The 21,588-nt window shown below is 44.8% G+C and overlaps 1 protein-coding gene across 3 annotated transcripts in view; it reads right to left on the reverse strand.

Moving 5' to 3' along the window:
* The window catches only part of IRF2 (interferon regulatory factor 2), a 75,860-nt gene that overhangs the window by 2,191 nt on the left and 52,081 nt on the right, over positions 1-21,588 (reverse strand). For all 3 annotated transcript variants that reach the window (XM_006916369.3, XM_025049908.1, XM_025049907.1), the window contains exons 6-8: positions 18,323-18,440; positions 7,769-7,933; positions 556-602 (exon numbers count right to left, since the gene is read on the reverse strand). In XM_006916369.3, coding sequence (XP_006916431.1) covers positions 556-602; positions 7,769-7,933; positions 18,323-18,440 — 330 coding nt within the window. The remainder of the gene's footprint in view (positions 1-555; positions 603-7,768; positions 7,934-18,322; positions 18,441-21,588) is intronic.

Genomic DNA, 21,588 nt, shown 5'->3' on the forward strand with positions numbered 1-21,588 from the left:
TCCTGCCATTGTGAGCCCAGCCTAGAGGAGGGAAGAGGGAAATGGGAAGCAGGCGACTGAAAATCAAGACTGAACACACACCTGGCCTCTGGGCCGCTGGGCAGGGATCACAGGGGGAGGGGACTCCAGGTACCTGTGGTGATACTTTTGCTTAGCACTTTCTGACGTTCACTTCCGGTCATCGCTTTTGGCCACCCGGACATTCTATTTCTGCTTGCGAATTAGGATGTTTATAGTAGTAAGATCAACATTTCCCAGCCTCGACTTCAATTTCCTTTTCCTGCCGTCATAGCCTCTCTTTCTAATGCTAACATCTCACTCCCTTTCCTCCCATTCGGTTCCCAAAGCTCAGTATTATAATTCAAAATCCAAAAGTACGGTAAATTTAATGTTCCGTGTATTTTACCAGAGAGACACACACACACACAAAAAAACGTCCGAAGTAAAAATCACGATCAAAAGAAAAGAAACTTAACCAGCGGCAAGGAAGCCCCAGTGCTGGTCGGGACGCCTTCCCCCCACGTGGCGGGAGTGAGCAGCGGCAGCCGTGCTTACCTCGGAGCTCTCTTCATCACTGGGCACACTATCGGTAGTTTCGCTTTCTGTTCACAGAGAGAAAAACACAGGGCCATCATTCCCGCCACACAAACTGTTTCGAGGCTCAGGCAGTGTTTAAGAAAATGTATCAGCACTTCTCCAAAGATAAATGAATAACTAAACTCGTAATGTTTGTCCCCTCTGTAAGGTCAAACCCTCGTACTTGGGAGATGCTAGAGTCAATATGGTTCTTGTGATTTTAGCCCTTCGGAGAAAGGTTTTAGAATTGAGGAGTGGCTCACTTTCCAAGGGCCAGGCTAAGTTGACTCACGGCCACCACGTCCCGGGATGGGGTGCTGGTCCCCATGGTGCCCGTCTCCCGGTGCCCCCTGCTCACTCCTGCCTCCACGCCAGACCCAGTCCTCACCACTGCTCTCCCCACGATGCCCCACACTGGTTCTCTCCTCCAGGCTGTGTCAGAGTTCATCTAGTCCCAACTCAGAGACTCCCTAGATCAGCGGTCCCCAAACTTTTTGGCACCAGGGACCGGTGCTCCTATGAGAATCTAATGCCTGATGATCTGAGGTGGAGCTGAGGCAGTGATGCTACATTGGGGAGTGGCTGCAAATACAGATGAAGCTTTTGGTCACTTGCCCGCCGCTCGCCTCCTGCTGTGAGGCCTGGTTCCTAACAGGCTAAGGATTGATACCAGTCCACGGTCCGGGAGTTGGGGACCCCTGCCCTAGATCACCCCCATTCGACTGATCCCTCCTTTACCTCGTACCTCTTTAGCACTTATATCTTGGATTTATCAGTTGCATCTCCCACCCGGGTTACTGTGGATGGACAGATTCTAGGGTGGCCACCATGACCCTCACCCCCTGGTGTTGACTTTCTTGTGGGATTTCCTCCTTGAGATTGTGGATGGGACCTGTGACTCCAACAGAACACGGCGAAAGGGATGGGACGATGTGTGTGATTGCGTAAGGTAAAACTGAAATCTGTCCTGTGAGGAGACTTTCTCTTGCTGGCTTCAAGGAAGTGAGCAGCCACGTTCGTACAGCTCACATGAGAAAAAATTAAGGGCTGCTTCCAGTCAACATCCAGCAAGAAACTGGGGCCCTCGATGTGATAACCTTCAAGGAACCACATTCTGCTCCAAACCACGGGGACCTGAATGAAAATCATCCCCCTTCGGTCCTCAGACAGGACATCAACCCTGGACTGCATCTTGACTGCAGGACTGTGCAGCGAGTACCCTGAGCAGAGGACCCAGCTTGGCCATGCCTGCACTCCTGACACTCAAAACGGCAGGATAATACATGTGTGTTGTTTCAAGTCACTAGGTTTGTTCGTTAGACTGTTATGCAGCCACAGATAACTAATTCCATTACCATCCTGATTCTGCCTGCCAGCTGTGAGGCATGGAGCACGTTACTTAACCTCGTTGAGCTGCAGTTTCCTCATCTGCAAAAGGGGAGTATACATGTTCCAAAGAGGGCTGCGTGACGAGTGCGTGAGAGTGTGGGCAAAGGCCCGGCGCAGGGCCTGGTGCACGGCACACAGCGCACGCTCAGTAAATGCTACGCGTGCCTCTGAGCTGAGCTCCTCAGCCCTGGTCAACACTGGATGTATGTGCACATGCTCGAATAACAGACTCTAAGTTAATAGCTAGTGATCACATATCACCTGTACCTATAATACAAGATTTAAGTAAAAAAAAATTTTAACTTTTTAAAGTAAAATTGAACATTTTTTTAAGTAAAAAAATTGCTGGCGTGCAGTTGTTCAGTGCTCACAGCTTTGAGCAATGAAAGTACAGAAGGTAGAACTTCTGACGTACACAGACCCTTAGCAACCCCTGAGGCTGGGCCGTTCATTTCACAGATGAGGCTTAAAGAGAAACCGTGACAGTGACCGTTAATGGAATGCAGAGTGCCAGGCTGTGCGGGCGCCTTTGCAGGCAGGGGTCCTTTAGCCCTCACAAAAATTCTAAACTGGGGAGCAGCTCCTACCGTCCCCTGTTAAACTCCCCTTCAGCCAAGCCTACAGAGAAACTAGTCTCTAGTCTCACCTCTTGCTGGTGGCACAGCTGGGACAGACCCAGCCCAGGCAGAGCCCTTTTGAATGCCCAGAGCTCCAGCCACAGCCCAGACTTTCTATACATTAAAGGCTAAAGAACAAATGGACACACTGAGCCAGAGGTTCCTTACACAAAGAAAACGAGAACTCCACATACTGGCCCCACCTAGAGCCTTTTGGCATGTTTCTCGGTCACCGTTCTGCAGTGACTTCTCCCGGACACGAGTGATCACGGCCGAGAGTGACCGTGAGCAACTGAAGACAGGTTTATCGTCTCCTCAGACCGAGCAGACTTCTCTACAGCTGCCCTGACTGGGAGCGACACACCCTCAGCTGGTAATGGCACCAGCCAGCAAGACAAAGTGGCGATGCCAGGAGGGAGAAATGTTACCACTCAAAAACAACAGAATTGTTTTTGGAACAACAGAAAGGAAAATCCCCAACCCCTTCCTCACAGAACCCTCCCGCTAGCTCGCACCCCGAGGAGGCAGGAATCAGTGTGCCACTCCCAAGAAAAATGAGGAACAGAGATGTTGAGAAACCTGCCAAAGTTGCAGACTGAGTCAGCGTAGAGGAGAGAAAATAACACGGCACTTGTGCTCGGGGCCTGAGGTACTGAACACAGCAACCGGTTCTGAAGCATGCCCGCCGCTCCGGCCTCTGATGGGATTTCAAGATCCCCTTTCCATTTTAATGCTCAGCTTTCTCTGTACTCTCAAGCCAAGGTTTCTCTTCCTTTCATATATGTCTAGGCCTCTCTACTCCTGATTATTCCTCATAACTATCATCATCTTCTGTTCCTTTCCCCTTCAAATAAAAACAAACAGATGCCAATGGGCATGCTTTGGGGGCTGGAAAGATGTGAAAATGAGCAGTTAACACCAAGGGCCTGGTATCCCACCACAGCCCACGTTGTGGGAGAGTTGGAACCTGTCAGACCCCGGGTGAGACCCCTCAGAAAGACCTTGCACAGACCAGGATACGTGGTCAGAATGATAACTGAACTTTAAGTGCCCAGTTTTCAACTTCAGGGAAATAGCTGGAGACAAGACACACACGTTCTAAACTGTTAGTTTAGACATAAATGTGAGTTGAGAGCGCTGTTTCTAAATTAAGATCAACCGCTTTTGAAGTAGTTATAAAGATTCTTCATATCAGCACACTGAGATTTCTAATTGTTACTGTTGAAAAGAATGGCCTTGGGTGCCTTCAGCCTAGGAGCAGAAGATGCTTGAAGCTCCAGCCTGAGGACCCAAGGCCCTGCTCTCTAGAATAAGAGTGGTTCTCATAGCTACCCCTGAACCATTGGTTCGAAGTGCTTTGTTGGAGCTACTCATGGCCGTTTTCCTCTGTTTGCATGGTTTGACTTCACCAGCGCCATGTTCAAGATGACTTCTTATACCCCAAATGAGCTCACTGCAGCTGCTGCGTCCAGAGTAACGTTACTGCTGAAATAGCAACACGAGTTATTTCATTTTCCCCTTTGATTCATTTGGCTTTGTTTTTTATTTACTCTGAATCCAACAGAAGACAAATATTTGAGAGTTGCTTCCCTAGCATGGTCCGAATAAGTCGAAAGAGCATTAACAGGTACATGAGTAATTCCTTTCATCTCTCTGGTCTCAGTCTCCCTGAAAGCAACCAGGTGAGAGGGAAGGGAAGGCTTTGGATTAGATGAGCTCACAGACTCTCCTTCCAGGGCTGCAGTTCCAGGGCTGCAGAACCCTCGTTTCAGGTTAAGACTCCACTTCAGCCCCGTTTTTACTGTCAAACCATCTCAGGAACATTATGAGGGGGAGACAATATGTTTTATGATGAAGCATTTCTGCACTCTGACATCCTGGTCCATCTTCTGGAGGGCTCTTCTTCAACGAGTCTTATTAAGATTGAAGAGGATTTCTTGCCCTAGATCGTTTCCTCAATTACTTTCACTAGAAGCCTCAATGGAACGGTTTAAATCGAGTCATCTTAATCTCAAAGCACTTTTATCTCTGCCACACCCAACAGAATGCAATGGTTTCCATAAGGACCCAGAATCTTCACTCCTGGTCGCTGGTCATCAGGCCATCTCCATTCCCTCGGTTATAACTGGTTAATCCTTTGTACCATGTTTTCTTTCTAGCCAGTCTCCATCCTCTTATCCGGCCTTCCCCAAAATGCTCTTGCGGCTTTCTTTTACGAAACCATCGAGAACCTAATAAAATCTTGGTGCCACACATCAAGCAAGAGGCCACTTTATGGTTGACCTTCGAAAATGAAATGACTCTCCTCTAGTTTCCCAAGACGGGCTTTGGGACGTCCCTCCCCAGGATGAAAGGTTTACAAATCCAACTAGAATTTCATGTTGTCTTAAAATGTCCAATGCAAGTATTTCCGCTCGAAGAAACGGTCTGTCTTCTTGCTCACCATAGTATTTAGACCATGGAGAAGACAGACTTGCAAACTGAATGTGGTTTTGTAATATTACTGGGATTATATTTCAGTGATCAGTAGGGGGAAAAAATAGCTAACAACAGCTTCCAAATACCAGTTTCCTAAACAAATGAATGGAAGTGGTTGGAGGAGGCTGAAATTCAGTTGAATAATCCAAACAAAAAAACCCTGTCATGGAAAACAGGCAAATAGCCAATCCTGTTGGAGAACATGAAGGTGGGAAGGTGAATACAACCGAAAAGCTGCCTTTCCCAGCAGCATGCTCTAAAATTCCTGCCTAAATAAGACAAACTGGCCACGGTCAGTAACGGATACATTTCTTATGTGTCTGTAGGCTCTGGAAAAATAGTAGTGATGAAACATTTTGGCTCCAACCAATATGCTTCTCTCCAAAGGGTTTTGGAGAATTCAGACAATGAAAACAACAGAAAGAACTAAAGGCCAGGCTCCAACAAAACCCCGCCGCCTGCCAGCCTGGCACAGAAATCCTTTTTTTCAAACCTATGCAAATATCCTGAAAAGGGTAATGAAATTTTCATTTCTCTCTGCATGAATCAGCTGTTCTTGGGATTCTTCTGTTAAAGCAAAATGCCACTGCTGGCAGAACAGCAAGAAGAGGTCTTTCCAGAATCTCCATGAAGACTTTACAAAAGTCTTACTCAACACAGCAACAGAAAAAGTCTATTCTAAAGCCCCAACCCCTTAAAAAAAAAAAAAAAAAAAAAAAAAAAAAAAAAAAAAAAAAAAAAAAAAAAAAAAAAAAAAAAAAAAAAAAAAAAAACCTACATGGGATGTAATGCCTGCAGCAGCATGATACAGAAATAAGTCACAGAGTTTTAGCCAGAGCTATGTAAACATAAGCAGAGTAGCTTAGTGTTTTAAGCTTCGGTTATACCTGCTATAAAATTAAGGCAGAAACATTCTGCTCTGCCTCCCTTGGTGGGTCTCTGAGACCATGGATGTGGCTGTACAGGGCAGCATTAGGACAGAAGGATGAAGAGCAGTCTTTTGGCATAAGCTACATGTGGGTTCCAACTGTGCTGCTCTGTTGTTCATCCTTGGACACGCTGCTTTACCCAGACTGACCCTGGATTCCTAACTTTTCAAGAGGGAATAGTGATGGTACCCAGGCTGATAGGGTTATTCTTAATACAATTAAGGCAATGGATTCCAAGCATCAGCACAGCTCCCAGGGCACAATACACATGCAAGAAATCATAGTTATTATTAGTGGGGACTGGCAAAGGCCAACAAGGGACCCGCACATAGGAGTTCAAAGTATGCTTGATGAATAAAAGTAGCTGATATCAAGCTTAACCTGTTTGACAGATGATAAGCTCCTTGTAGGCAAGGTTTGGTCTTACGTTCCTTTAGTGTTCCTTGCACAAAAGAAAGTTCGGACCTGAGGACATCACGTAAGTGAAACAAGGCAGTCGCAAAAGGACAAATGCTGTATGATTCCACTTACATGAGGTGCCTGGAGTAGCCAAATTCATAGAAAGTAAAATGGTGGTTGGCAGAGGCTGGGGGGAGGAGGGAGTGGGAGTTAGGTTTCAGTTTTACAAGATGAAAATGTTCCGGAGATGGCTGGTGGAGAGGGTTGCACAACAGTGTGAATGCGCTTAATGCCACTGAACTGTACACTTAAAAATAGGAAAAATGGAAAATTTTATGTTATGTATATTTTACCACAATTTTTAAGAAGAAAATTGCGGTTCCGGTTATTTAGGACCGATAATTCACAAACAACCTGTCATTTGAATCAGCCGAATTCTAATGCTGATTCTGTGCCAGTCACTGGGGTGGCCCCTCAGCTGAAGGACACTCTATTTGGCCGCACATAAAAAAGACACTGGGAAGAATTCCTGAACCATTTGTTAGAGCTGACTGTAGTTACTCATGATAGGGCCTCTGCTTTTTATTTTTAATGTTTGTAAGCAATAACACTGACTCGTAATTTATATTTTCTAATTATAATTGCGTCCCAAGAAAACTAAACGGAGATCACTTGGAAGAGAGCATAAGATGATGTAACGCTAGTAGGAAAAAGAATCCATCAATTTATCCTGTAAAGATGGAAGAACCAACCGAATCGGGTTCTAAACCCGTCTGGGCCAGCTCTTGCAATTATGTGGGCATTCCCTGGGGAATCAGAAATGGGCTCAGTGGCCTGGCCCAATCAGAAGCTGTACTAAATCGAAAAAGAAAGGGAACATATGTGGAAGTGACAAGTAAACCCGGTGCAATGAAATGGGTCTTGGGGTCTGAAAGTTTAGTTCAAGTCCTGACCCAAACACTTACTGGCTGTGTGACATGGAACAAGTCCCTTCGCTTCCCAAAATGAAGGAATTGAAAGAGATGATCGCTAAGGTCCTATCCAGCTTGGTTAAACTCAGATTCCATTACAAACACTCTTCCAAATTTCTGATAATTCGTGCAAGTAAAGTAGACTCGGATGAACTACTTCCCCCCAAAGAAATCTTATTTATTTGTTAGTCATGCATGAAAATGTTATGGGCGAGAACAAAAGTGTCCAAGATGATTTTGGTTGAGGAAATTAAAGCAAGAACAATCTCCAGGAGAGAGGAGAGGTTTTTCTGTTTTTTGTTTTTTGTTTTTTGTTTTTTTGCCGTGTGGTGAAACGGGTGCCCCTAGACTAAAGGACTGCCTTTCCCTGCTCCTTGCTCAGTTCCACCGGTCCCCTCCTCCCCCTTACCTGCGTAGGAAGACACAGGAGAAATCTGCAGAGGGTAGAGCTCACTCATGCTGACCGGCTGTTCATCGCTCTCAGTGGTCACCTCCACAACTTGGCAAATATCCGGCGGATTAGTGACAATCTCTTGATCCTCAATGTTGCTGTCCAGATGTGACTGTCCTACAACTTCAAAGAAAACAGAAACATCATGAACCAACGTCTCCTGACTTCACAATTCAAGTACACTCTACTCTCTCAAGATAGAAAACCTTCCCAAAAGAGCCAAACAGCCAAGAGTCAGATTCTTAGTCACCACACGTCATCTGCCATGAAACTGAAGAGCAAACCGTAGCTTTGGGTTAACGTCCCCAGAGAAGCAGCTCGCCAATAACCTGGCTCCCCAGGACTATTTCCAGCATGCCTGGCAATGGTGCTTACATGTGGCAAAGTCCCAAACTTAATCCAGTCACAGCCAAGGCTGTAGGACCAGAAGCTGCATCCAGACCCAGCCCCAAGGCCAGCTAGACAGTGCTTTGAATCTGACCCACTTCTATTCTCTGCTCGATCTCTGATGGAAGCCGTTGTTATTATCTGTGTCCTGGGGTCTAGAGAGACATTATCAAATCTTAGTAAGGAGGAAGGACCACCAAAATCCTCCCCCTTATGTCATTTGTATCTGTGGGGTGCTCTATTCTTACTCCTAGCCCTCTTCCTACTCTGCAGGCAATGTGAGCTCTGGATGAAATCTCAGAACAATGGGACGGAATGGTTTCCCTGTTCTAACACGCATCAGCAACATCAACCCCCTCAGAACACTGTCAAGGTGAATTCTGACCACCTGGCTCTAAATCTTGCCTCGATTTTGTAAATTAAACTTTTTAGTTTGAGATCATTGTAGATTCATACATGGTTGTAAGAAATAACAGAGACCCGTGTGTCCTTCGTGCCCTTTATCCACGTTTTCTCTGATGGTAACATCTTGTAGAAACATAGTATAATATCAGGATATTGGTAACAATCTACGCACCTAGTCCAGATTTCCTGTTTTACTTGTACTCCTCTCTGTACCTGTTAATGTGTGTGAACTTAGTTCTATGGAATTGTATTGTGTATGAAGTTTCAAGTACCCACCGCCACAGTCCAATACTGAACAATTCCATCACAAGCATCTCCTGTTACTCTTTTGTAACCATATCCACCTTCCTTCGGCCTCCTCCCCTTGGCTCTAATCCATGACATCTACTACTGTTTCCCATTTCTCTAATTTTTGTCATTTCAAGAATATGTCATAAATAGACTCACACAGTAACTTCTTGAGATCGGCTTTTTTTCACTCAGCATAATTCCCCGGAAATTTATTCATTCAAGTTGTTGTGTGTATCAATAGTTGGTTCCTTTTCATTGCTGAGTAAGATTCCATGGTGCGGATGTACCACAGTTTGTTTAACTGTTTGCCCACTGAAAGACTTCTGGGCTGTTTCTATTCTTTGGCTATTACAAATAAAGCTGCTTTGAACATTTGTGCATAGGTTTTGTATAAACATAAGTTTCCATTTCTCTCAGATAAATGCCCAAGAATGCAATTGCTGGATCATAAGTAAATGTTAGCTTTACAAAAAAACTACCGAAATATTGTCCAGAGTGGCTATACCATTTTACATTTCCACCAACAGTGTGTGGATGATCTAATTTATACCTGTTCTCACCAGCCTTTGCTACTGTGACTATTTTTTTGCTTTAGCCTTTCTGATAGGTGTGTAGTAATCTCATTATGGCTTTCATTTGAATGCCCCTAATATCTTGCCCTACTTGTAAATAGAGCTGACATTTTATGTCAGCTGGCCATTAATTAGATATAATATGCCTGAAAACTGGTACCAATAAGCACATGGGAACAACAGTGTTTTCCTGAAGGCCTCAAAGCACTTTGCCATCATAATCGATGTTTTACTCATGGTTCATGTATAAGTTATTTTAACATTTCATCCCATGAGAATGACAGGGAAATCATCATTATCCTGTTATAAATGAAGAAACTCAGGCACAGGGAAGTAGAGTGACTTGTCCAAAGTCATATGTTTAGATTATATGCAGTGCTCTATGTCCCTGACATTTTTTAGGCCATCTATAAAACGTTCAGGTTAGGAAGGAAGGAGTCCACATTCAAGGCTCCTGGAGAAGTTAGCTATCATGGACAAGCTCCTGTTTTCACTGCTCGAAGTATTTTAATTGCTCAAGTATTTTTGTTTAGAAATGGGTTCCTCTTATGATTGCTTTTTGGAGGGGAGAAGGTGATGAAATGACTAACATAAGGTAGGGAGAACATTAGCTGATTTCTACTCTGGGAAGGTTTTAGAAGAGAGTAAGAATACGTGGGTTCTCTAATGAAAGAAAAGACACCACGGAGGCTGGGAAAGGAGATGTGGGGATGTGATAAAAGAGTCCACAAAGCCACAGCATGCAGAATGGAAGGGAAATTGGATGCTACTTAGGTGTTCCTGGAGGGGATAAAGTGAAAGAAAAAGAAGGCAGGCTAAATATGGCAGGCAGACTCCCAGATTCTTATTTTATCCTTTTAACTATCTCTTTGAGCACGAGAACATCAATTATGCAGTTCACTAGACACAGACCGAGCGCCGACACTGACCTCTCTCAAGTTTCTTCTGCCTCTTCTCCCAAACAAAACAAAAGAGCAGGAAAACAAGATTTCCCAAATCCTAAGAAGCAGTTAATGAGTGGAGACAGAAACCAAATGGTGTGGGTGTGTGTGTGTGTGTGTGTGTGTGTGTGTGTGTGTGTGTGTGTAAGGGGTGGGTACGAGCAATACTCTAAGGCAATTCAGCTCTTATATAAATCTGATTTATATCAAAGCCACTTTAACTTCCAATACTCCAAAGTTCATTTCCTTTTGCACTGTCATTGTAAATAGAGAGATAGCAAGCTAATTAGGAGTATAAACAACGGCAGCAGTTTCAGCATTTTTCTAATTATATCCCTCTGTTCTGACTAACAATTCTCTCCCTCACTGTTTTTTCCCATAATGCCCAACTTGGTGATTCAACCGACAAAGCTTTATTGAGCACTTACTTTGTACAGGACATTGCTGTCAAGAACTAAGAGGGGCAGAGAAAGGTCAGTCTAGTCAAAGACCTGGTTTATACTAAGTCCAGTAGGGCTGCAGACCGGCACCTAATAACCTAGAGAGGAAGTTTAGGACAGTAGTGAAAAGACAAAGGAGGGGGAGGCAGGGCGGGACCATGTGATGAGAGTTGAGGAAGTGGAATTTTTTTTTCCAGTTCGAGGAATCAAAGACTTCAGTGAAGCAATGACACAGAGCAGGGAGGAAGTAGAAGGGGAGGGTGAGCAACGAGCAGTATTCACAATGCCTCTGGTTTTTTTGTGGTGTTTTTTTTTTTTGGAGCCTTTTCTTGACCACCCCAGAACAGACTGACCTCTCTTTCCTGAGCGCCTCTCACTCACTGTCCCCACTGCTCAGCCAAAACTCCAATGTGACACGACCTCGTGACATTTCTTGACTTTCTGCCACGTGCTGCAAGTTAATTCCATATATCTTTATTTAACTTTTTATTTGTGTGTCATCTCCTAACCTAATTAGGGCCCTTGAGATTGTCGAGAACCTGCACTAGAACTTTTTGCAGCAAGTCGTAACAACACTCCTGCCTGCACCAGAGCGCTGCTCAGCGAATCTCTGCTGAACAAACAGATGAACGAACGGACCAGAGCTCGCTGACTGCAGCCAGAGTCCTGCATGAGTCCATGACCTCTGGCAAGCCCGTATTTAACGATAAATGTTTTCTAGAAAAATTCAAGACTTCTGGCAAGTGGGCGCTTTTTTACACCTAGATGAAATGATAAAGCAAGCCATAGTTTCAGAAGCTGAGGGCAGAGGTAGGAAACGTTACGGGGTGATGAAAATGTCTTGATTACAGTGGTGATTACACGACCGAGTGCTTCTGTCAAAATTCACAGAACTGTATGCCTGAAAGGGGTTAATTTTACTTAATATACATGACTTATGGCCAAAAAAAAAAAAAAAAACCAGATAAGCACCTCTTCTCAAGTATTATGTGTATCCTGAATGCTGGTAACCAGGATACAACAAAAAACTGTTGTTTTCTGGGCTATGATCTGAATCCCCAGTTAATGCAATCGCCTCATTTCTACAGCCAAACTATCTCCTTAGGAATATGTCACTTTATGGCTCAGGCAGGGATGGTCACTTCTCTCCATCTTAACATCACTGAGGGCAGTTTAGAAACTTCCCAGCTCATACTCACAAGCCCAAGAGGGAGGCAGGGGAACCCCAACATCTGGGACGCTCTCCGGATGTGCTGCAGGCACCCCTGCTCATCGGTCCATTTCCCTGTCTCTCTCTTTCTCTGCCCCCGCCCCCTCGCCACGGGGACTGATTACCTGAACTACCAAAACTTTGCCCCACGTGACCACACAGACTGTAACGCTGAGTCCTGACAACAGAAAAGCCACAGGAATAACAAACGTGTATAATCTGCTATAGAAGTGGCACCCTTTAGGTGTCCAGCATCCTGACTTGATAAATAACAACAAAACCTAACGTTTCCTGAGCTCTTATCTTTGCCTCCTCCCCACCACCACCACCCACAACACCTCACACCCCATGAAGAAGGTTCTGTCATTAACCCTTCTTAGGCACAGGAAAAATACTGGGGAGAGTGAAATAACTCAAGGTCAGACGGTCAGTTAAGTGGCAGAGGCAGGATTCAAATTCAGCTTTCTCTGACGGCAAAGTTCAACTCAAGTACTTCGGAGGACAGTCTCCCTAACAGAAAGAGTTAATGAAGTTCAAACTGAGCTACTCTTGGCTTTCCAAGCCCCGCTTAGGATAAAAACTTTCGAATCTCACCTTAATGAAACTCTGGGCTCATAACCAATAGTGAAATTGCTTTTTAACAGTTCTATATTGGGTGCCAAGGAAAGTCTCCAATGGTTAGAGGAGCTAGAAACCCACTAAGCTTCCCCAGCTTATTAAGGTCAGCACTGGAGGAAAAGAGTCACCCACAGGAATGCAATTTTATCTGGACCTAGTTGCTGAGAATTACAACAATATTATTCATGGCTGGTTACTGATGAACTGGTTTGATTCCTTAAAAGGTCATTCTTACTCTATCAACAATTGTTGGCTTAATGTGGGGCTCCACCTGAGAAATCAGTTGCCCCATGCCTCAGGAAAATCTCTTGAAAGTAGAGACTGTTAGAAATAAATAGAAAGGTTTTTGAAGGTGAGTTGTTCCCACTGCTTTTCAGCTGAGGAAAGATGAAACCCAAAGAGGCCGGGTAAATTGCCAAGGTCACCAGGTGGCTGCAGGGTCAAGAATAAAGCTTATTGGGGGGGGGGGGCATATAAAATCAGGTGATCCACGTGGTACGTGGAGAGAAATTCCTCCGTGCCCCAATCCGAAAGTTTGAGAACTGAAACTGTTAATATCAGCCGCGATGGCACAGCACAGATGGAGACTACTTTCTTCCTTAAATACATTTTAATATATTTTGGTGGTATCGTATTATAATCACAATACCATTTTACCACCTTATAACAGTGCTAAAATAATATTATGATTATGATTATGATATGCGATCTGTTCTACTCATCTGATCCTTCAACAACCCTGTGAGGTAGGCAAAACCAGCATTATTACTTCTCTTCCATATATGAGAAAACTGAGTCTCAAAGAGCTTAGAGAGTTTGCCCAAGATCAAGTGATAAGTAAAAAACTGCAGAGCTGGGCCTACAACCCATGACTTTTAACTTCTAATCCAGTGTTTGTTTGTTTTTTAAATCAAATACGGCAATGGTTTCATTTAGTTCCCACGAGCGATGACGGGAGAGACAGTCTGGTGGGGTTAGTAATTTCAGAGAACAGAGCTGTGTTCCGACGCAGGCAGACAGCCCCAGACTGCAACAGGCTGACGCAGGTACAGGGAGAAACAAGAATGTGACTGGCACAGTATGTACTTTTCACCCTCCAAGGAAACAGCATCACATAAAGGGGAGCAAATAAGGTGTCCCAATCAAAACTCAGTAGAATTCATCAGTCATCTCCAGGGTCAACGTCCTGGGAGCAGAAACCTGGGTAAGACTTCTTGGGTTGGCAGCTTATACTTCCCAGTGGAACTGCCAAATGCCCATTTCTTACTGTGCTGTGCCGACGGAGCTTTAGCGGCCTCTCCACAATAACAAAATTCACAACCAGCCTCGCCTTCTCTCTGGATGGGCACACAGAAGTCAAGCTGTTCAGAATAATTCAAATTCAAAAACAAGTATAAAAGAGGTGGGCCAAGGCCGGGTCACCGGGACCCTGGGGACATGAGGGAGACTCGGGTCTTTGTCCTGGGGGCAAGAGTGACATGGTGAGACTAGCATTTTTAAAAAAATTCTTCTGTGTTGAAAATGAATAGGGGAGGGGACAGAATAGAAGCAGAGCTCAGGAGAGAGCAAGTGACCGGGAACAGTATCAGAATCAGAAAGAAGGGGACAGATACGATGAGGGAAGACAGGGGGATTTGATAGTTAATTATAAAAAAGATGGGGGTGGCAGGAGAGAGAGGAGAAGGAGAAACTACATAGACTCATAAAAAGAGGGCAAATTTCTTAGGTGAATAAAAACTTCTTAAGGTTGAAAAGACAACAGCCAAATTCCACTGCCCAGGGCTCCTGGCTGCACTTGGTGACAGAGAGCATGTCCCATGCAGTCTCACCTCGGTGACCAGGCTTCCCAAGGTTCAGTCCACTGAAGAAAAATAAGGTATATTACCGGTTCTGAGTCTGGGTGTATTCTGATATCTTGGTGCACATCTTACATGGAGTTTCATATTGCTCTGAGTTTCCTAGGGATCCTGGTAAAACTGGATGCCTTGCTGGATGCCTTGTCTCTGTCCCCACTCCGGAGGGGGAAACAGCTCAGCCCTCCCAGGAGAAGGCATGGGGCAGGCAGCTAGCCCACTGAGAACCAGCATGGAAGACCTTCACTCACTTCCATCTAAAGATCTACCCTACAGCTACTGTATACCTTGCAGATGAAATTTTTCATATCTTACACACCAGGGAAAATGGCAAAAAGAACAGGGGAAAGGGAGCTGGAAAAAGATGAAGACACAGTCCTACAGCCTAGTGTCACCTTTGGCCACCTTCAAGTCATTATGAATTCTGGTGCTTAGAGGCCCTCGTGGGGGCCCCCCCCCCCCGAAGGGTGGTCTCTAAGTTGTAGATGCATCCTCCTGTTGATATCTGAGTTTCTAAGCTTGGTTAGAAAAGCTACTCAAGGTTTACTTTAAAGTCAGTTAAATCCGAAAGCAATTACCAAAAATAGCACGTCCCTATAAGGTGCATTTTGGGCAGCCAAAATCAAGACAAAATCCAAATCACGCTGTTCCCTAATTTCTGTGTGTCTAGTCCCTAAGGACTGCCTGATTTGCTTCAGAGCATCATGAATGGCCTCCTTTGTTTGGTAGCAATCTTTGCTTTATTGAAGGGTGGGGTTACCTTTTATCAAGAAACACAAAAGGGTTATAAAACGCGGCCCAGGCAAGTCAGACAGAATGTCCGCACCTGCAAGCTTTTTATACTGGTCTGGAGATCATTTTAATACAGCTCAGCAAAAGCGCTGCTAACCTGGGCAGAATGCCAGTGGGGTATTGTCAGAACAATCCAACATGTTGCTCGCTTCTTCCGCTTCCTAAAAACAGAAGTTACCACACACAAAAAAATAATACAATGCTAAAGACAAGTAAAAATAAAAAGAAGGCATGTTTTCTCCGTCCCCTTAAAGAGAAAGCAGGACTATGTCTTTGGGGGTGCTAACCTGTACATTTTTCCTACTGGAGGGATGGAACATTAAAAGACATGTCGTAAGTATTAAGATGTCGCACTCTCTTTTGGTATGCACAGCTGGCTACATGTGAACGAAAAGGCATGACCAGGACACAGCCTGCTGACAACTGCATGTGTGTTTGTTTCTGCTATGATTTGTGGCAAGAATAGAAGTAAAAACATAGCTATCAAGCAAGAGATCATTTGTCAGGGCAACAGTACACTTCGTGTTTTGCGTACTAATAGATTCGCTTATAAAACAGCCACCTCTGTCCAGAATAAAATGTGCTGGGTGGCTGGCCTCCACTGGATGAAGTTATTGATTTTCAATCTACTTCCCTAGCTAAGACCCTACAGACAATGTGAAAAACTACTATCATGTGAAGCACTCATTTCTGCTCCTAATTTTAATCTCATAAACATATGCTTATAAAAGCAGAATGGAAACACCTTGAAGCTTTTTATCTTGGTGCCTAAGTATAGAACTGGAATGAACTTGGGTTTAGAAACAAATGAACTGAAAGAAATGGTGTCATTTTTAAATTAAACATTTTTAAAAGCTTTTAAGAGACAGGAGGCTCAAATTCCAAAGTGGCCTTGGAATCAGAATCTCTGTGTTCCTCACCTCTACCCAGAAATCACAAGGATTGGGATGGCTAATCAATGGTCACAGGGGAGCGTGCACATGAAAGCTCTGTGAGAGGTTTAAAATCAGGTGTGCTATTGTTTGCAATAAACGCAAATTCTCCATTTCTTCAAAATACTTGTATGGATCCACTTCATACATAATCATATATCTTTGGAAGGGCCACCAACTACATAGAAAGAGATATTCAAACTCTTTTTACTGGCATCCATTATTATTTTATTATTACGGCAAGGAAGAGGATCATTTAATACAGTAGGTGATTCCTAACCAACCCTGCATTTGTCTTGGCCCCAGAAGTAATGACTCATTAAATAAGTGCCAAGCAAATGTGGCACCAGTCATGGCAGGTGCAAAGAACAATCACCCTGGCTGAGGAGTTACATACTGAAGACTCAACCAGAATAAAACAAGAGGGTGGCGAAGCAGCTTGGGGCCTTGGCTAAAGGGAGAGCTGGACCTCTGGTCAGGCAAGTAGCCTAACTCCAGAAGGGAAGTGAGAAGAGCACTCAGTCTTGATGACCTCTCTCAACTCAAAATGACTGCGGGGCAAACTGCCTCCAAGCAAAAGTGCCCCGTCTAGACGTGAACACTGAGAGGAAGCCAAGGCCAGACCTGCCGTGAGACAGCAGGCACTCGACATCCGCTTCGTTCTTTCCCTCTGCATTCTGCCAAAGGCCTCCGTGCTCACGGGAGTGCCCACGCACACGGTTCCACTTCCAAAATTCCCAAACCGAGGGGAACACAGTGGTGACTGACATCTGTAGTGGCTGGGGCCTCCTGTTCTTACTCAGCTGAGAAGGAACCCAGAAATGAAGGTACTCGGCCGTGAGGCTTGCTCTTGTAGCCCTGCTTGATCTCCCTGGTTCTCTCCAGCATCAGAAGCCTTCAATGCTTACAACATGGGGCAAAGTTTAATGGACCAAAAGGTTTTGGATTCTGGGGCTGGAGCCGGAATACAAGTTCGCTGCTGGGCCTCTGCCTTGCACAGAGTCCCCACCAACCATTCACCACAGCATCCCAACAGGAATTTATGGAGATGTAATTCACTCTTGTCACACTGTTGCCTAAAAGCCTCCAAGGGGTGGGTGGGGTTTACACTGTGTGTGTATGCAAACCATTTACGCGCTTCACTGTCTGCTATACTTCAATTTAAAAAACTTTAGGAAAAAAAAAAAACCACACACTCTCTAACAGTTTGGAAATAAAATCCAATCTCCTTGACCCCATCCTGCTGCCCTCACTGAAGAGAACCTCTTGCTTCTCACTATGCTCAGTCACACTGGCCCTTCTGGCTCCCCAAGCATGCTTTTATGGCGTGGTCCACTTCGGGCAGTTCTGCCACCTGCCCCACGATGCCCCTCCTCACCCACCCAGCTTCAGGGCAAACGTCAACCCCTGGGAGAGGCCTCTGGTCTAAATCCAGGCCCTGGTTCTCTCTCAGCTCCGTTCTTTTCCTTTGCATTAGTTATCTGTGGTTTTGTTTGCTGTCTCCCTCCATGAAACGAGGAACTGGGCCTACCTTGTTCCCTAACCCAGTTCCTGCTCATGGTACTGAGTCTGGAATATGGACGGTGCCCAAAACTCTTTGTGGAACCAAAGTGGGCCCTTAGGTAACATATCTCCGTGCCTCAGTTTCTTCATCTGTAAGGTGAGCACCACCTTTGCGGCAGGTCTGCCATAGAGCAGGTGCTGAGAGGACAGTCTCCTCTCTCCCTGTTCCCAAGTTAAATAAAAAACACTTTGTCCATGTGACCAATTACTGAAAGATTGAGAACCGCTAATCATTAGCCATTGGAGAAATAAAACCAGTTCACCTACTTGGACTCTCCGAGGAAGTCACTCTTGACCTATTTTCTTGAGGCGGAACCATTTGAGTTCCTTTATCTGATCCTCAAAGGCCTTTATTTTTCAGCCCTAAAATCTGGGGACTGGAACTTGCCTTTTGAGATGGTTCCAAGACCCTCTCCTACTGACTATGTTATTTCAAATCATGTTTTACAATTTTTAGACCCAGAGGGCTGCTCATGGATGTAAAAAATGAGATGTCAAAACAGTTTACCTATGATGTTCACCGTACTATCCACTTCATTTTTTATAGCTGAAGTCAGGAACGCACACTCGGGAGAAAGATCACTTATTCCATTACTAAGCCCCAAAGATGACTCAACTGGTTCTTGCTAGGAAGAAGAAAAGAAAAAAAGAATTGAGAACACTTGCTTTTCGCTCCCTTTTCTTAGCTTAAATTCTACCCTCTGTCTACTTTCTTTAATGCTAGGGTCATGTCTATGCCCCCAATGCATTCCCTACCTCTTTAAATCAGCCTGGAGCTAAAGAGGCAGGGTCCTCCTTCGAGGAAATGGTACCAGTGCATCTGGCTTGCCTTTCTGAAATCCTTACATCTGCAGACAATAGCTCAAGGGCTTTGCAGAGGTACATTACTGTCCATGTAAAATATCCCACTGCCTACATCCCAAGTCTTCCTTCTCTGGGGGAGGGAGTGCTCAAAGGAGGCGACTCCTGGCTTTCTCTCAAAGGCGGGAATCATGCCACCTCCTTTACAATTATTTCTGAGGAAAAGCTCTTTCCTCCATTTCTGAGGAAAACGCCTCAACCACTGGCCCAAGCATAGGGACTCGGAGGACGTTGTGGATGAATTCTTCTCAGGTAAGGTTTGCCCTGGACTCTGGCCACTTGGGCGGATGGCTGATAACATGGGCCAGACTCACAGTTGAAGGCTCCCTCCCCCGATGGAGTCCGGTCGAGCAACCCCTCACCCACAGCTTCATACAAATGCCTTTTAAGTACAGCCCACTCATTCTAATGAAACAATGAGAACAATTTCCTTTTCCTGAGTAGACCTTCTCAATTCTGTTTGATTCAAAGGGCACTAGGACCCTCCGGTCTGAGTGCCAACGAACCCTGGGAGAACCAGTCTTGAAGTATACATTGACTTTCGGTATTTTCATGAGAGGGCTTCTCCTCAAGGTTAAGATTGTATTTGTGTCTGTGACAGCAATCAAGCCAGAGAGAAAAAGCCACACAGACAACTCCTTCAGGAAGCCAAGAAGGAGAGGAGGGTGGAGTGGCAGAAAGAACACAAGACAGAAGCAGAAGATCGTGTGTGGTTGATAGTACTGTGCTTTGAAAAATCCAGAGTGTTTACACCTCTAAGGCATGTGGGTGTTCTTATCAATTTATTTATGTGCTACTTTGAATCAATGATGAACCCCCCAAAAAGTGACTCAGGGATGTCCCATAGGGAAGGAGGAGAAAATGACTTCCTCCTTCATGATCCCACCTGGCAAACTCCCACCATAACTATAATTCTATAATTTCAATGATATCGCTTTACTGTATAGCTCAGTTCTAAAAAAAAAAAAAAAAAAATCACACACTGCATGGTTGACCAGATGTACCAAAGGGCAAACATAAGGAAGAGCCCAGGACAGCCCCACTGGGCAGAGTTGTCACCCCTTTCTCTTGTAGCATTTCCCCCCTCTTTTACAAGTTCCAAACATGAAGTCTGTCCATTCTGGGAAAGACACACTGGCCTGTGACTTGAGTCACTATCTTTTCTCTTCTTTCATAGCCAAACTTCTGAACAAGCATTTGCCTTCACTCCCTTCGGCCCATCACCCACACCGCGTTAGAGTCCGCTCCACTTGCGGAATCAAGCTCCTGGTTCTGGGGAAGGACGGTGGTAAGATAGACCTGGGGTCAAAGCCTGGCTCCTTGACTCCTCATAGGTTGCAGGACTTTATGTGACCTCTTTAAGCCTTTCTTAGGACACGGTGGACAGCTGTAAACTGAGGACAACTGGACCTATGTCACAGGGATGGTGTGCAGATTAAATGAGATAAATATGCACCCGGCACTTATTAAGTAAATGTTCGCTCTTACCTAAGGTCGCCAGTAAAACTCTGCTCTCCCAAATCCAGCGACCTTTCCTCAAGTCCCTCTCACTCCCTCTACATCATCCTCTGACAACCAGCAGGAAGGCTTGCACTCCCCACTCCCCCACAACCCGAACCGCCTGTCACCGCAGTCCTCCACCTTTCTAAGGGAACCTTCCTTCTCGCTCGCGTCCTCAATGGCCCCTTTTTGCATCTCCCTCTCCCCAATCACACCCCACGTTTCATTATGCCACTTTCAATTCTCTCAAAAGGAACTAAGTACAGAACATGTGAAGGAATTATGGAAAAGACTGCTAATTTTTATGAGTTTCTTTTGTTGTCTTAGGTTATTTTTTTACTCATTCTGTTTCTAGGTTTCTTATCAAAGGAATGAGGCAGTGAGACGTGCATCTCTCTAATAACCTAAATTACTCTGATTTCTCAATTGAAGACCACTCAGTGTGTCTACATGACCTACAGTTTAATTAGTGGCAAGTGATACTTTCGTCATTTTACACTTGAAAAAAGTATGACTCAGAGACTAAGATCACACTAATTTTAGCCTCAGGAGACACAGGAGCTAAACTCAGTCTCTGATCATGCAGCACGGTCCAGTTCCAGGAGCTTCCATCTTAATCAACCCTGTGTCCTGCAGTAATTCCAATGGAGACTGAGAGAACTACTGTCAACATTGTTTACACCTCCATCGCTACCCTGTATCCTGCACAGCTTCTACCAGGAACAGCAGCATATCCTACTAATGGGGGACCAAGTTGGACTACTCTGAACACTAGTTTACTCCTCCCATCCAGACTTCAAAAACAACCTGTTGATTTCAAAGTCTTCAGTGAAACCCTCTCATTGGTACCATCGCTCGGGAAGGACAATATGGTAGGTTATATAGTGAAATGTAGCCAGCAACAACCTGACACGTCTCCATCCAGGGTGTAGAACAGGGATCTTCACTAATCTCAGCTGAAAGTTTTGAAATGATCAGAATAGGAATATCTAAACCTAAACTACATATGTATGTGTGTATATTTGCGCATATACACACATACATATGTATGCATATATTTTTAAATGAGGAACCCAAGATAAGAAAATAAGACATAGGGTGTACAGTTCTCTATGGCGCATGTGCCTAGAGATCTTGCAGGTCGTGAACGGGCTTTGCCCAGTGTCTCCCGGTCCTCTGTGCTGTCCACTCCTGCCCTGTCCTCATTTTACTGCACCATAACATGGCCTGGTTAATCCTGAACTGGCCTCCTCTTTCTATTCCCTTTCTTACTTTAGATATTAGCTCTCCTGTTAAACAAGTCGTCTTGGTTTCTAACCCTGTCACCTCATCCCAAAGAAAACCAAAACAGAAGATTATGTTTGGGTTCAGACTCCTCCACGGTACATTAACTCTGCTCAATAGTTATGGCCC

Source organism: Pteropus alecto, unplaced genomic scaffold, assembly GCF_000325575.1.
Source record: "Pteropus alecto unplaced genomic scaffold, ASM32557v1 scaffold24, whole genome shotgun sequence".
Taxonomy (NCBI): domain Eukaryota; kingdom Metazoa; phylum Chordata; class Mammalia; order Chiroptera; family Pteropodidae; genus Pteropus; species Pteropus alecto.